General features: G+C 59.0%; 1 protein-coding gene across 9 annotated transcripts in view; it reads left to right on the top strand.

Moving 5' to 3' along the window:
* The first annotated feature begins 1,669 nt into the window (after positions 1–1,669).
* Positions 1,670–15,486, top strand: part of SEC16A (SEC16 homolog A, endoplasmic reticulum export factor) — a 32,624-nt gene continuing 18,807 nt past the window's right edge. For 5 of the 9 annotated variants that reach the window (XM_013058528.2, XM_013058527.2, XM_045082731.1 and 2 more), the window contains exons 1-4: positions 1,999–2,182; positions 5,775–9,420; positions 11,232–11,368; positions 14,400–14,497. In XM_013058528.2, coding sequence (XP_012913982.2) covers positions 5,839–9,420; positions 11,232–11,368; positions 14,400–14,497 — 3,817 coding nt within the window. In that variant the 5' untranslated portion in view covers positions 1,999–2,182; positions 5,775–5,838. Of the gene's footprint in view, positions 1,768–1,998; positions 2,183–4,087; positions 4,175–5,774; positions 9,421–11,231; positions 11,369–14,399; positions 14,498–15,486 lie in introns of those variants that run through there. The other 4 variants (XM_013058530.2, XM_013058529.2, XM_013058525.2 and 1 more) reach the window with 3 other exon arrangements.

Below are 15,486 nucleotides of genomic sequence, written 5' to 3'. Positions count from 1 at the left end.
GGAGCTTTGTGTGAGGAACTAACGACCACTCAGGAAAGGGCCACGGACTGCAGCCCCCACAGGCGGGCTTCAGGGAGGCGGCACCATTTGGATGCAGCCTCTGTGGGCCAGGAAGCAGGAGGAGGGAGAGAACAGGGACACGCTGCCGGTCGAGGGAAGGACTGTGCTCAAGCAGCTGTGGCCAAGGCGGTGCACCCCCCTACCTGGCGCAGGCCCCTTGCCCCTGACGGGCCCGGGACAGTCCAGTTCCTGCCTGCTGCTCGGCTAAAGCACCAAGAGCACGTTGTACAGGTGCTCACCCCGCCGGGACTCCCGGCTGGTGAGGACGGGATGGTCAGGAGCAAGGAAGCTCAAAAGCGGCGGACCTGGGGCTCAGAGCCCAGGCTGCCTGACCTTTGGCTTTCCTGCGGGCCCAGATCCCTCTCCTGCACACCAGGCCACGAAGGGCCAAGGCCGTGAGGACCTCTGCTCAGGAGACTTAACAAGAGGGGGAGGGCATGGGCCCTTCCTGCACCTCTGCCTCTGTTTCCCCCTTCCCGGGGAGTTAACAGGGACCCCGGTCTCTGCGAAGCCGCTTGTTGGGACAAGGTGACGCAGCAGGAAGTGAACCGAGGGCGGCCGGGGCTGAGTTCCAGCGCACGCGGACTCTGTGTTCAGATCGGTTGGGACCTTGATTTCTGCAAGGCAAATGTTAGCTTAGCAGCGTGGCCACGTCAGATGGGCTGAAAGTCCCCCGGCAGGCCCCGGGGCCCTGACAGCGTGGCCGCTCCCGGCCAACGTCACAGCACGCAGGTGGCTGAGGCACACTCCTTCCTCCTTCCCAGGCTCCCGAGGCCCACGGGTGACCAGGGAGTCCTCCCGCCCCGGCAGGCCTCAGCGGCTGCTGCTGCACGGCTGCGGCAGGCGGCGCGGGCTCCGGGGGCTGCTGTCGGGTGGGCAGCGGCGCGCCTCTTCCCGCCCTGCGGACGGAGCCGGGGCAGGCGCGGGCGGAGCCGGGGCAGGCGCGGACCGAGCCGGGGCAGGCGCGGACCGAGCCGGGGCAGGCGCGGACCGAGCCGGGGCAGGCGCGGGCGGGCGGCCGCCCTCCGCACCAGGCAGCGATGCAGGTGAGCGGGCGCGGCCTGGTGCCTGCTTCCCCTCCTCGCGGGGAACCGAGGACACACAGGGCAGCACCGCCTCGTCCCCGCCGTCCCCGGGCAGGAGCGGCAGGCCAGGCGCGGCGGCCGGTCCCGGGGCGGGCGCGCGCAGCACGGGGCGCCGGCTCAACGGCCGCGGGACGCCGAACCCGGTCCCGGCTCCCGCGCAGACGGAGCCGGGGGGCCGCGGCGGGCTCGGAGGCAGGGGACAGGACGGCGCCAGGGTCGGGCTCCCGAGGCCGCGCCGACCGAAGCGAACTTCCCGGCCCAACTGGAACCCCGAGCCGCCGGCGGCCGTAACCAGGCAACCCGCGAGCCGCCGCGAGGTGCGCAGGCGCGGCCCGCCGCGTCGCCGGCGCATGCGCGGCCACCTCCCGCAGGCCTCCAGCCTTGGAGCAAGTCCAACGGCAGGATGGGAGGGTCGCGCCTGCGCCAGGGCGCCGCCGAGTAGCCGTTGTCGGCGGGGGCGCCCGCTGGCCTCGGTCGTTCAAGGCTGGTTCTTCGCCTGCGTCTGACGGAAGAGCCCCGACTTTCCTCCCACCCTAAGACGAGAAAAGACTGGGAGAAAGAGCCGGCGGAGCCAGCGCGACCCCTCCGAGCCGCCCGCCGCGCGCCCGGCCCGGCCCGGCAGGTGGGCGAAGGGCGGGTCGCAGGGGGGTGGGGCCAAGGGGCGAGGCCAAGGGGGCGGGACGAAGGGATGAACGCCGAAAGATTGGTCGCAGGTGAGGGGCGGGGTCAACGGGGCGGACGAATGGGTGGCCGGCGAGGGAGAGGGCGGAGCGAACGTACGGGGCGAAGCGTCTCGGAAGCGGCTGCGATGGGCGGGGCTGATGGGCGTGGTGGGCGGGCGTGGCGCGCGCTGACGTCGCGGTCGGACACGTCGGCGGCGCGGCGGCCGGAGCCGGATGTGCCAAGATGGCTGCTGCGGCTGTCGTGTCTGCGCTCGTCGGTGCAGCCGGGCCGGCTTCCGCCGGCGGCTCCTGAGGGCTTGGCCGGGGGGTCGCGGACGGGCCGGGCGGCAGCCCTGGCAGCCCTGTGGCGCGCCGGTGAGGGCCGGGGTCGAGCGGAAGGGGACGGCCGGGCCGGGCCCAGCCCGGAGCGGACAGCGCGTCTCCGGGTGCCGCCGCGGGGTCGGGCAGGGGCGCCGGGGGCGGGTGGGGACCCGCGGGGCCGGCTGGGGCTGGGGGGCCGGGCGCGCGGACCGCCTGCCGCGGCTCTGGCGCCCGCCTCGTCGGACTCGAGGTGGACCCCGCAGGGAGGGCCGGCGCTGTGGCGGGCTCGGCTGTGCCGACCCCTGGCTTGGCCCCGGAGGCCTGCGTGGAGGCGGTGTCGCGATGGCTGGAGGGCAGAGCGGGCCGGCAAGTTTGTGAAGAGTGCCGGCGTGTGCGGGACTTCTTCGGTGCCGAGCGGTGCTGTCCGCGTCGGTGCTGGTGAGCGCGCGGCTCGCAGCGCGGGTGCCCGTCGGGAGCTCCGTGGCGGGGCGACCGAGCTGTCGCGGCGAAGGCCGGCCCCCGGGTTTCACGCCGAGGCTCAGAGGGCTGCGGGACAAGCGCTTCACAGCTCTTGGGGCGCAGACGTCGCGGCCGCGGGTCTGCGCGCGCCCCAGCCGCTTCGGGTCGGTTTTCGCCGCTTCGCCTGCAGACGCTCGGAGACCCTCGGAAGTGCCCGGCTGCCGCAGGTGCGCGGACGTTAACGAGCGCTGCCCGCCGGCCGCGGGGGCGGCGGGCGCGAACCGGGTCACGCCTGCTGTTGCTACATGGGTGCTTGTGCGAGTTGGGCGCCGCCGGCTCCCTGCAGGTGTTCCTCCCCTGCCGCTTCCTGCAGTTCGGGGGCTGTTGTCTTCCAGAGATGAGGCGGGGGCATGTTCCTGCAATACAGTCGCCCTAAGTAGGAGGGATTCCCCAAATCGTCCGGAAAGCACTCTCTAGCGTAGCCTGTTGATTTTAATGATTCCTTCTTGCTCTGTAAAGCTCCTTCCTGAATGTCCGCGCGTCCTTTAGGATCTTTGTCACTTTTTTAAACTTTTTTTAAAAAAGATTGTATTTATTTATTTGACACAGAGACACAGCGAGAGAGGGATCACAAGTGGGGGGAGTGGGAGAGGGAGAAGCAGGCTGCCTGTCCCGCGGGAGCCGGATGTGGGCCTCCATCCCAGGACCCTGGGACCAGGGCCTGAACCAAAAGGCCCATGCCTAACGACGGTGTCCCCCAGGCGCCCAGATCTTTGCCATTTTTAACAGTATTTAGACTCCCTCCTCTAAATGTGTTTGATCCTGTACTTAGGAAGGTTGGAGTTTATGGTGTCTTTGGGTGGAGTGTCCCAGAGTCTGACCGGGCCATCCACACTCACAGTTGCCGAGAGGGAGATGGTAGGCAAAGGGTGGTCTCCCAGGTGCCTTCTGGCACTCCTGTGGGTTTACACACTCCTTGCCTGAGGCAGCAGCTCTGAGTGGATAGGTGTGGGCTTCAGGCATCTCGGTCCCACAGTCAGGAATTTGTAGTTATGCCTCTGTAAGAGCAGCCCCTGGTGCCTCTGAAATACTGCCTTTTTAAGTCAGGTGACCCGAGGTTACAGGATGACTTCCTGGAGGGAGTTGAGCCCCCTGGGGTCAGGAGAGAATGTTGACAGTTGTTCTGGATGCAGTCTGCATACTGCTTAAAAAGCTCTCAATTTCGGGCTTGGCGGGGAGAGTAGGGGATTCTACTCTATAGGGAAGTGATAGCGTTTGCTTATAAAATGGTTTTTAGTCTGGGAGAAAATCGTTTTTAAAGAAAGTTTCTTCAAGGAAAGCGTGTAAGTATAAACCTGTGCAGTTACATTTTTGATGACATTTCCCTATTAAACAACAGTAGGGATTAAGGCATCCCAGAATCTGCTGTGGGTAGAACTTTGCAAGATAAAACTCAGAAGAAACCTTGGAAATTGTCATATTGCCTCTCTCACTTTACAGATGAAGAGACGGGTCACAGAAAGGGAGTGTGCCCGGCGCCATTCAGCTGGGCAGCCAGCCTTGCTCTCCCAGTCACACCTCCGCTGGGTAATCCTCTGGGCCTCTGCCATGTGTGGTTTTTCTCTTCTCTTTTCTTTTCTTTTCTTTTCTTCTTTCTTTCTTTTTCTTTTTCTTTTTTAAAGAAAAGCTTTAAAATGCTGCTTAGAATGGCCGAGGGTCCTCTGCTAGAGCCTTGCGAGGAGGAAGTTGTGTCTTGGAGGGTGCCTGGGAGAGGCTCTTTTCCATGGAAAGCTGAGCTGTAAGCGTTCTTGGTTTTGAAACAGCGGCTTATAACCCGGTGAGGTCTCCAGTGCTGATCTTGATACAGTGCATTAAATGTGAGTGAGTTTCAGCGTGCTCTTCCCCAGGAAGGTTTCCTGTTGGCCTGGGACAGGGCATGTGTGGGCAGCAGTGGTAGTGGACTAATGGATTCCGGGGACTAGTTTCCAGAGAGACATAGGAGCTTTAACTTGTAAATAGCTATATTTAAGAGACTTTCATAAGTGCGTTCTTGTATCTGGCTGCCAGAAAGATTTCCAAGAGCATTAATGTTGTACCTCTGCAGAAACATGTGGGTTAGGCTCTGGAGTCCTTCTGCGGTTTCTCCCTCTGATGTTGACTTATCCCCGTGATAGGCTGAGCGTACCCTGTTTGTTTGTGAGGGCGGTACTAGGGGGAAGGACTTACACATAGAAAAAGACAGTGACTGGGTTTTTGTCTTAAAAGTACAGGTTAACTGTTCAAGATTATGCTTAATGTATTTTATTTAGAAAAAAACCCACCCCAGCAAGAAAAAATACTGTAAAGATGAGTTTGGTCCTTTGTTTTCTCTAAAAGTTTTGTTGGCATTCTGTTATTGAAAATTTTTGAATGAAGTCAGTTGGGCAGTTTTAAAGCTGCTTTAAGTTTACTTGGGGTTTTCACCCCGGGCATAGTTGTTACAGCTCTGGTGGGCAGAGGCCACTTGTCCTGCTGATGCTCTTCTAGCAGTCATCACACAGAAAAGGAGACCTTTTGCACGGGGGCATAAAAGGCGTTTTTATTTATTTTGGATTTTGCAGCTTGTACTGATTTGTGCTCTATAATGCTCTTTCGTTAAAATGGCAGTATAAATCTGCAACTTGTGTTTTCCAGATTTGACGTTAGCCTGTGTGAGAAGTGTGATGTGCAGTGTTAATAGAGGAGGAGGCTCTTTCGGGGTCTGGTGGTCATTTGGGGAGTTACCAGCATACCTGGTGGTAAGACCAGCAGTCCACTTGTATTTCATCTCTGCCTGCTCGGTGAGGGTGTTGCGGAGGCATCAGGCATTCTGCGCTGGTATTCAGTTGGGTTACGAGCCACAGAGAAGGCAGTGACTTGTGTGAAGTCAGTCCGGGAGCTCCGGGCGCGGCCTGCGTTTGCACCCGGGCTGGTGTTGTCTGCCTTCTTGCCTGCTCACTCAGTGGCCCTCGCAGCAGCAGCAGCCCCTCCAGGCCGCAGTTCTGGACAGGAGGGGGTGGGAGCAGAAACAGCTGGCCTCGGGACCGAAGACGCAGACTCTTAAGTGGTTTCCAGCCTCTTTCTGTTTTTTTTTAGTTTTCCTAATTCTGTCTGGGAGTTTGAATATATGGATTTTATGCTAATTTCTTCTTTTTCTTTTTCTGTTTAGATTAAGGAAAACCTATATCCTGCTTCTTTCTGTAAGCAGCATCTAATTGTGCAGAAGATCAGTCATGCAGCCGCCGCCGCAGGCAGCCCCGTCAGGCATGGTTGGGCCTCCTCCAGCTGGGACTCCTCAGAGCATGTTCTGGTCCAACAGACCGTACAGGAGACAGGCAAATAATAATGCACCCGTAACTCCGATCACCTGCCCGCTGCAGCCGGTGACGGATCCGTTTGCTTTTAGTAGACAGGCGCTACAAAGTACATCCTTGGGCAGTTCGTCCAAAAGCAGCCCACCCCTTCCGCAAGGCCCGGCCCCACCAGCGTTCCTTCAGCACCCTGGTCTGTCTGTGGCTCACACGAATGCTGAGGATACTCCCCAAGGACCGATGTCGCAGCCCAGAGCAGATGGCAGTCTGTTTTCCGGTGTGCTGACCCCTTCAGTACCATCAGATCCCGAGGGGAACAGGAGTACCACAGTGGCTCCCAGCTCAGAACCTGAAACTCAGACTCTGCCACATCCTCAGTGTGTTCCAGGAGCGGGTGTGGACAGCTCTCATGGGGGCCGTCCGCATACAAACACGCTTGGGCCCGATAGGCCCCTGAGTAGGCAGAACCCACACGACAGTGCCACGGCATCAGCACCATCCCCTTTCTTCCCTCAGCCTCGTCAGCAGATGCCAGGGCAGTGGGGACCAGGGCAGGGAGGCGCACAACCCTCAGGTCAACATTATTGGCCCCGCCCGGAAGGACCTATTCAGAATGCGCTGCCCCACACCTCCAGCGTTTCTCACTTCCCTGCTCCGTCTACCTTGCATCATGGTCCCAGCCACGAGCAGCTCAACCCACTGGTGTCTTTGCCAGGACCCTTAGCCAGTGATGGAAGCAATGAGGCAGCCTGCCTGCAAAGTGGAAACCGTTCAGCAAATAACTTTGATCCTGAAAATGTGTTCAGGCAAAATTCTAAAGCTGGGAGTACTCGGGCGAGCCAGGAGCTCAGGCCAAATCCAGGAGTGAACAAAGAGCAGTTGCCGGACTTTGCTCTCAGTAATCCCCTCACTCAGGGTACTAGCCCAGAAAGCCATTTGCACTGCCCCCCAGGGGCCGGGACCAGCCGGGCCGTGTCAGAAGTGGACTCCGGGGCGCTCCCCATGGTTTTCCAAGGAGGGGAGACAGAAAATGAGGAGAACCTCTCATCCGAAAACACCGGCTCTGCTGGTCGGTCTGACTTTGGTGGCTTCTCCCCCAGCCCCGCACTTGGTCACCCTCCTGCACACGTGGGAGCAGGTGGCATCTACCAGGCCTTTCCCAGAGGTTCCAACAGCGAGGCCACGCAGCAGGGAAGACACCCGCACCCTTACTTTTATCAGACCGCAGGCGCCCCACCTGACCACCCCCCCGCAGCAAGTGCTCCCGGGACCGCGTGGGGCGGTGCACCCGGCGCAGGGGTGCACGCGACCAGCAGCGCGCAGTCTGAGAATGTAGAAGACCTTGAATTCATTCAGAATCAGGAAGTTCTGCCAAGTGAGCCTCAGAGTTTGGACCTTTCCTCCCCCAGCGATCAGGTCAGATATGGGCCCTTGTCCGGGCCAGCCGTTCCCAGGCTCGGCGTTGTGGGCCACTCTGGGGGCGGGGGCCCAAATCTCGAGGCCCCAGATTCAGCGCCGCACCCCGTGCAGTCTGATGGTGTGTCATCCGGTTACAGCAGCAAGAGCCACAGGAATCTCCCGAGTGTAGCCAGGCCCCAAGATGTAGGCACTTTCATTCAGCAAGAAGTTGGAAAACCTGAAGATGAGTCTCCAGGGAGTTTTTTTAAGCAAATTGATTCTTCTCCTGTGGGAGGAGAGACCGACGAGACCACTGGGAACCAGAGTCACCACGGCAGCCTGTCCCAGCCCTCAACCCCAAGCCCCCCAAAACCCACTGGAATATTTCAGACAAGTGCAAATAGTTCTTTTGAACCAGTGAAATCCCACTTAGTTGGAGTCAAACCCATCGAGGCCGATCGCGCCAACATGGTGGGTGAGGTGAGAGGGGCCATTGCCCACCAGAAGCAGCGCAGACCCGCTGCTGCCCCGCCTGACACCTCCCCCGGCAACCTGGAGCAGCCCCCGGACAACATGGAGACCCTGTTCACGCTCCAGGCCTGTTCTCCCCCCTTTTCTGTACCTGCGGAGCCGGGGCACGGGCTCGTGCACACCGGGGGACCACCCCTGGAAATTCTGCCCCTGGCAGCCGAGAAAAGGCCTTTGGCCAGAGCCCAGGGGGTTGTGAAGTGTGAGAGCCCAGTGACGACGTTGTGGGCACAGAACGAGTTGCCAGATTTTGGAGGCAACGTCCTTCTAGCTCCAGCCGCTCCTGCGCTGCACATGCCTGTGAAACCGCCGCCGTCGGAAGTGATTCAGCCTCCAGATGAGGGCGCGTCCGCTCCGCAGGCCCGGCAACCAGGCTCCGGCCTTCTGCAGAGTGGGGATCGCACTGGTGCTTCTGAGAACCTCGAGAACCCTCCCAAGATGGGAGAAGAGGAGGCCCTCCCGTCCCAGGCAAGTTCTGGCTATGCCAGTCTCTTATCCTCGCCGCCCACTGAATCTTTGCAGAACCCACCAGTCTTGATTGCCCAGCCTGATCGAAGCTATCATTTGGCTCAGCCCATTAATTTTTCTGTGTCCTTACCGAGTCCTAATGAGAAGAATCATCCCTGGAGAGATGCTTTGGTCGGGGATAAACCCTTGGCAAGCAGCTGGGCTCTGGGGGGGGACTCTGGAGACAGCGCCCCTGTGTCTGGGAACACAGCCGGCCCTCTCACCCGCTTGCCTTTGCCTAACAGTTTTGTGCACAGTGGTTTTCCACAAGTTCCTGGTACTTCAGAAATAGCTTCTAATCAACCTGCTACTTTGCTGGTTCAGCCACCACCTCATCCAGTTCCAAAGAACTTGGTTTCAGAAAGCCAAAATACTGACAACGCAGAGAACGGTTTTCCCGAGTTGGTTAGTGGCCCTGCTGGAAGCACAGGCGTGACGTTGGTGCCGCCTGCGAATGCTGCCACAGCACCTGCTGGCCATAAGGCAGATCGCGCCAGTCAGCGGGAAGAAACTTCTGGAGCCCTAGACCTCACACCCAGTAGGACTTTGGAAAGTTCTCTAAGAATGTGTAGCCCACCCCATTCTGACAGCTCCGTGTGTCAGCACGCCGCCAGCAGTCATCCGAGGCCACCTGGGCCAGGGCCGCGTAACTCAGACCATTTCTACCAACAGGTGATGAAAGACACTCAGGACCAGCGTGGCCTCGAGAGAGCCCAGCAGGAGCCAGCACCGCCTCCTCCACAAGGGCCCAAACTGACATGTTCAGAACCTTCAGACCCGGGAAGTCCACCTGTGCAGGGACAGCCCCAAAACTCGGTCCCACCACCCCCAAGTCCAGCTCCGGCTGACACAGGTCAGCCACTGCCACCCCGGCCACCTCGGTCTTCCAGTGCATCAGTCGCGTCTGCCAGCTCGAGCCAGGCAGCCGTGCGGTCGGACCAGCCCTGGCTGCAGCCGCCGCCTCCAGACCTGGCATCTTACTACTATTACAGAGCGCTGTACGATGGCTGCCAGTCCCATTACCCCTCGTCGTACCCGCTGGAGCCTGGCGCGGCCCCCCTCTATTACCAGGTACGATCAGGCGCTCGCACTTGACCCCTGCGACCAGTGGTTCCTTTCTCTCGAGTTGTGGGCCCTGGTGGGCTTCTGTTGCTCAGTTCAGAAGTGATCCATAGTGCCACCACCGTGCCGAGTGCCAGCTCCAGGCACGGTGGCGGGGGACGAGTGCGCCTCTCACAGATGACCAATGCAGCCTGTCTCTTGGGAGTTTACTCTGCGCAGCTGTGTATTGCGTCATAAGGGGTACCTGATTATCTATTTCACGCGGTATCCGCCGACTCCCATGGCTGAGAAGCTGTCTGTCTCCTGTCCCAGTGGCGGCTTCTCTGTGGAGAAGCTTCGGGCAACCGGGATAGCCCCTGCGAGCTTCAGCGTGGTTTTGGCGTGGAACACCTACCTGGCGAGTCGCAGGGATCTGTAGTCGTTGAGGTCCCTCCTTGAGAATAAAAACATTCAGAGGTAAAAGTGAGGTCTGGAATGGCATCCTAGTGAAACAGCCAAGGGGGGTGAAATCACGCAGACTCGGAGGCGTGTGGGGCCCAGCAGCGGGGTGGGGGCGGCCGCCGTGCCGCGTGGGAGCCTCGGCCTTCACGGTGGCACGCGCTGGCACGTGAGCCTTGCTGCAGTTGGGTTCTGCCTGGTCTGTGTCGCTCTGCAGCGCGTGCTTCGAGCACACACATTGGATCGCTGTCTGTGTCTCGTGCCATCTAGTCGCAGCCCGGCATCACACAAGGTTAGCCGAGTTCAAAGGGGTGTGCATTAGAGGTTTGGAAAGCATAGTCCTCCTGGGCAGGGGCGGGTGGCCCTCCTGGGCTCTCGCAGTCAGAGGCCGATGGGGTTGGGCCAGGCGGCAGCCCCCAGCGACAGGAGGCTTAGGTCTCCTTAGAGGGCTTTGAGCATCTTTGGAAATGTATGGAGAGCGCACAGCTAACCACCGAGAGCAGCAAATCCTAGATCCTGGAAGGAGCCCGTAGGACTCCTGTTGCCACACGTCGAAATTGACTTCCAATGAGCCCAGAGAGAGCCCGAGGGTCTGGCAGAGTGTGAGGGGGTCAGTGTACCTGCTTTGGGTCCTTTGTGCAGTGGCTACGTGTGCGTCCCCGGAGCTCCAGCCAGAGCCTGGCGTCACCTCTGGGATCCCGCTTCCTGGTGCCCTCCCTCTGGCTTTGTTGCCACAGCCTGTGGCAATGGTCAGGAATAAGTCCGTTTTACATGATTCCTCTTCTTTTGCTGGGTGATGGCAGAGAGTCCGGCTTGTAGACCAGAGGACTGGTTCCATCTCCTGCCGGGATCCCTTCATTCCTGCCCCCGGTCTTTGCACAGCTGCCCCTTAGAGACTGAGCCGTGGCCATTCATTGGTCCGCAATGGGGCTGAAAGCCTCAGGAGAGGAAAACGTGATCCTCTCTTGGAGGCTTCCTGGAGCTCGGGGACGCACTGAGGTGGAACCCTGGGTAGTTTTCTTACCTAAGGTGGCATCTGAAACAGCACAAACTTAGGGGGTCACAGCACCTCCACTTTGGAGACCTCGGGGACCAGAAGCCCAGTGGGGCCCTCTAGAGTCTCCGCGGCTCCATAGGGGCTGCCCGCTGACACACTGGTTTTCTGCTGAGCAGGCCCAGGGCGGTCCCTTCGAGGAGGATCCTGCCGCCCAGCGGCGGCCGCAGATTTCTGACTGTAGGCTTTCTGTTTTGCATGAAAGAAGCCCCACGTCTAGTGCTCCTCCTGGAGGGCCGTCCCTGGTGCCATTTAGAGCTGGTGCCAGTGGCTTGATGCATTGTCTCTTTACTGGTCTCTGATGTTACGCACACCCTTCTTCCAACAGGACATCTACGGCCTGTATGAGCCCAGGTACAGGTCCTACGACAGCACGGCGTCTGCCTATGCTGAGAACTACCGCTACTCCGAGCCTGAGCGACCCAGCTCCCGAGCAAGTCACTGCTCAGACCGGCCGCCTGCCAGGTGATGGGCCCCGTGGCGCTGGCTGTGGGAGGAACGCGGTGCCCTGAGAAAGACGGCGCTCGTGAAGAGTTGTATCAGCGTGTTTCTTCTGTGTGTAATCAGCACGGGCAGAGCGCACAGGCACTTTGGAATGGGACAAAGCCCTCCCCTGCGGCCATGCTGTGCAGTCAGCCAGCGCTTGGGCGGGCAGACCCTTGGCGGCGTCCTCTCGGGGCCAGCTGGTCACCCCACTGCCGAGGCACGCACAGCTCTGGTGTTCGGCTGCCAGGGTGTTTGGGGCCCTTAGACCGTGGCAGCTTTGCCCTCGTGCTGAGCCTCTGCCACGCCACTAATCACCGACGTGCTTGGTTCTTTGGTCAGGACGCCTGCCCATGTCCCTTTCCCAGCCCTGCCCCGTGTGCGGAGGCCCCCGTACACCTCTGTCCCTGTCCTGCTGCTCTCTCTCTCTCTTTTTTTTTTTTTAAGATTTTATTTATTTATTTGTCAGGTATAGAGGGAGAGAGAGCCAGCGGGCAGAGGCAGAGGGAGAAACCGGCTCCCTGCCGAGCAAGGAGCCCGATGTGGGACTCGATCCCAGGACACTGGGATCATGACCTGAGCCGAAGGCAGCTGCTTAACCAACTGAGCCACCCAGGCGTCCCCCTGCTGCTCTCTCTTGCTGACCAGGCACATCTCGGCTGTGGGGTTATAGATGAGGGGTTCGTTCTTTCTTTCTTTCTTTCTTTCTTTTCTTAAGGTCTGTTTATTCGAGAGAGAGCAAGAGTGCAGAGGGAAGGGTGGGGGAGGGAGAATCTCAAGCAGATTTCCTGCTGAGCGTGGAGTCCGACGCAGGGCTTGACCTCACGACCCGGAGATCATGACCTGGGCTGAGATCAGGAGTCAGATGCTTAACCAGCCGAGCTTCCCAGGCACTCCTGGATGAGGGATTTTGAAAGATCCCTGACTTAGCCAAGCAGGACCTCAGTGGGTCCCGGGGCTCCCACTCAGAGCCACGGGTAAAGCCGCAAGGGGCAGCAGGCATGTTTACAGTGTGGTGGTGCTGCCTGCCTTCCAGAGCCTTCCCCCGTACTCGCCCATCAGGTTATGGGGGGACAAATCACGGGGGTAGGTTTTACTACCAGAGTATGTGGCTTCTTGAACTTAGAATAGAGGAGGTCTGATTGCTGGTGGAGACTTCATGTGTGTGCTGCCTTTCAAAATCGTGGGGTCCTTGATAGCTTGTCTGCAGATGAGGTTCTGTCTCCGTGAGCCTTTGCCTTTTGAGCTGCCCTCTCCTTGCACCACTGACCTGCACATGGCCCAGCCTTCTAGGAACTTCTGTAAGAAAGTTCCCGAGGGGTTAGCTCTTGGATAAGCACTTGGAAGGAGAGGTTTGAGGTTAAGTATTCCGACTCGGGGAAAGCCGTGGCCAAGTGATTCCTAGAAACCCGTAGGCATGGAGGAGGGCACAGCCAGGGCACAACTCGCCATCCCGGTTCCTGTCTGCTTGACCACCTGCAGGTTAACATGGAACCTATTCTGAGACACTGAAGATGGCCCCGTGCTGCCCTTGAAAGTCGCCCAACCGGAGGCTGGGCCGGGTTGCACAGGAGTGGGCCCGTCCCATCTCACAGTGTCTCTGTCCTCTGTTCCTTCCCTGCTCTCCTGTGCCGGCTCTGTAGAGCAGCCTGTTCTTCCTGCCCTGCTTTGGTTGGCGGATGTGTGTGCGTGCGTATGTGCACTTGGGCCTGGTATGAGCACGTCCCTGCACGGACGTGTCTTTCGTTCTTGTGGCTGTCTTTGCTAGTGGATGAACGGGCTTGGGTGGTGAGGGCAGCGAGGAGGTGGTGGGCTCTTGGTTCTGCCCTGTGTCAGGTCATTATTCTGAGCCCACCACTGGTGTCCTTGGGGGCCTCTGCTCTGCAGATGGGTGGGGTGGAAGGTTCTCCAAAGCCCTGGGAAGGGGCCTTGTTCCTACAGCTAAGCCATGGGAGGGTGCTCCTCCTGGGCCGCCCGGCCTCAGCTGAGTGAGACATTCCTGAAGAGCCATGAGAAAAGTCACGCTTTAAATATCAGATATTGTCTAAAACTTGTTATTAATAAATACAAATGTTAGCAAGTGTTCCCTAGAGTCTGACTGCCCCGGAGGGTGGCTCAGTTGGCTCAGCGTCCAGCTCTTGATTTTGGCTCAGGTCTTGATCTCAGGGTTGTGAGATTGAGCCCCCCCCATAGGGCTCTGGGCTGGGTGTGGAGTCTGCTTGGGATTCTGTCTCCCCCTCTGCCCCTCCCCAGTGCTCCCTGTCACCGCGTGCATATGCTCTCTCATTCTGTTGGAGGGAACAAAAAGGAATCCTACTCTGTGGAAGGTCTGACAGCTGACATCACTACGTTCTGCTTTCTGTGCACGGAGTCAGACTAGTAGCTTGGTTTGCGAGGCCGGTCTCCATCAGGTGCCTTTTCGGCCTCACAACAGTCACTTTTAAGAGGCCCACGCCAGAGGCTAAGCCAGCCACAGCCCCGCACCTGGATGCACAGCGTCATGCGTTCAGAGGACACAGCACATGGTCTGTGTGCGTGGGTTTAACGGCTCCAGGCGTTTCGCTCCCGCTGAGTGCGATCCCAGGGGCCCGAGAACTTGTTTGGCCTCGGCGTGCAGGGCCCAGTGCTGAGCACACAGAGGGCGGCCGGCTCGTGGATGCCATGTGGCGCTTAAATAGGTACCCCAGGGGGGTTTTACAAATCCTGTGCATTTGTCAGAGAGCACAAGCCAGGGGGGCAGCAGGCAGAAGGGGAAGGAGGCTCCTTGCCGAGCAGAGAGCCCGATGCAGGACTCGATCCCAGGACCCTGGAATCATGACCTGAGCCGAAGGCAAACGCTTCACCGACCGAGCCACGCAGGCGCCCCGAGAAAAGCTGTGTGGGAGGGGTCCCAGCCTGTCCCCGTGACTGTTTGGGATTTCCGGCTCCGCGGCAGTCGAGTGCGTGGCCCGACGTCCCAGCCTCATCTCAGAAGGGAGTAGGCGGTTGCTTTAATGGTGCTGTGTGCTTTCAGGCACGGGTACCCCGAAGGTTACTACGATTCCAAAAGCGGATGGAGCAGCCAGAGTGACCACTATGCGGACTACTACTCCGGCCAGTACGAGTATGGAGGTGCGTGTGGGCTTCTCTGTGGCCCCCGTGGGCGCGGCCCGGTGCTTGGCTCTGCTCTGCGATCGCTTCTCAGGAGACTGTTCCGTTTGTTCTCGTGTGTTTTTAATCCAGGTGCCGAAAGTAGTTGAAAGTAAGCTGTGTCTGGAAATACTTACGTCGGTGTCTTTCATTAGGAAGTGATGATTTGATTCTAGCGTGAATGTCTCTATCACGTTAGTCGTTTCCTTTGACTTTCTAGCAAAGCGTGGTGATGAGTAGTTCCAGAGCAGCCTTGTCTTTATGTGGTTACTTAACTGATTAAAATAAATAAAGTGGGGCACCGGCTTCTGGATCGCACTGGCCATGTCTGCCATGCCAGGGGCCTCCCGTGGCCAAGGGCCTCCTCCTCGTGTGGTGCAGACATCGGGTGTCCCCACCGCACCAGGTGCTGTCTGCTGGTCTTGGCGTGTTCCTGCTGGGCGTCACGTGCCCTTCAGTGGCCCTGCCTCTCCCTACTGTGTGGTGCCGGGAAGGGTCCTGGGCCCACAGCCTCTTGGGTGTCCCAGCACGGCCACCCCGCCTGCTACTCCCCACAGGCCTCTTTCCCTCCTGTGTTTGTACCGTTGGAAACTCACACCTGGCACAAGTGAAGTGGCACATCTAGTTTACAATGTTAACATGTTTTGTTTTGTTTTGTTTTGTTTTCAATTTTTGGGTTTTGGAATATTTCTTAAAACTTCTTAGGTCATGTTAGAAGACTTGTAAGGGAAATTTGTAGTCATGGGATTAAGTGTTAAAAAGTTGCGACTACAAATAAAATTTAACAGAGATGTCTTCTAGCGGTTTTTAATCGTGTGTGGCGAGAACACCCAGTGGCCAGCAGGTGTCACGTTGTATAGGTGGGGCACCACCCAGGCCTCACAGTTAATGGCCTCCAAGGTCATGCTGATTTTGGAGAGGAAAGCTGGGTTCCTTTAAGAGCCTGGAGGCATTCTTCAGTCCTGGGGTGG

The sequence above is a fragment of the Mustela putorius genome, unplaced genomic scaffold (genome assembly GCF_011764305.1).
Source record: "Mustela putorius furo isolate JIRA1106 unplaced genomic scaffold, ASM1176430v1.1 tig00000596_pilon_pilon_pilon, whole genome shotgun sequence".
In the NCBI taxonomy this organism is placed as follows: Eukaryota; Metazoa; Chordata; class Mammalia; order Carnivora; family Mustelidae; genus Mustela; species Mustela putorius.
This window is presented reverse-complemented; position numbering and strand designations above follow the sequence as displayed.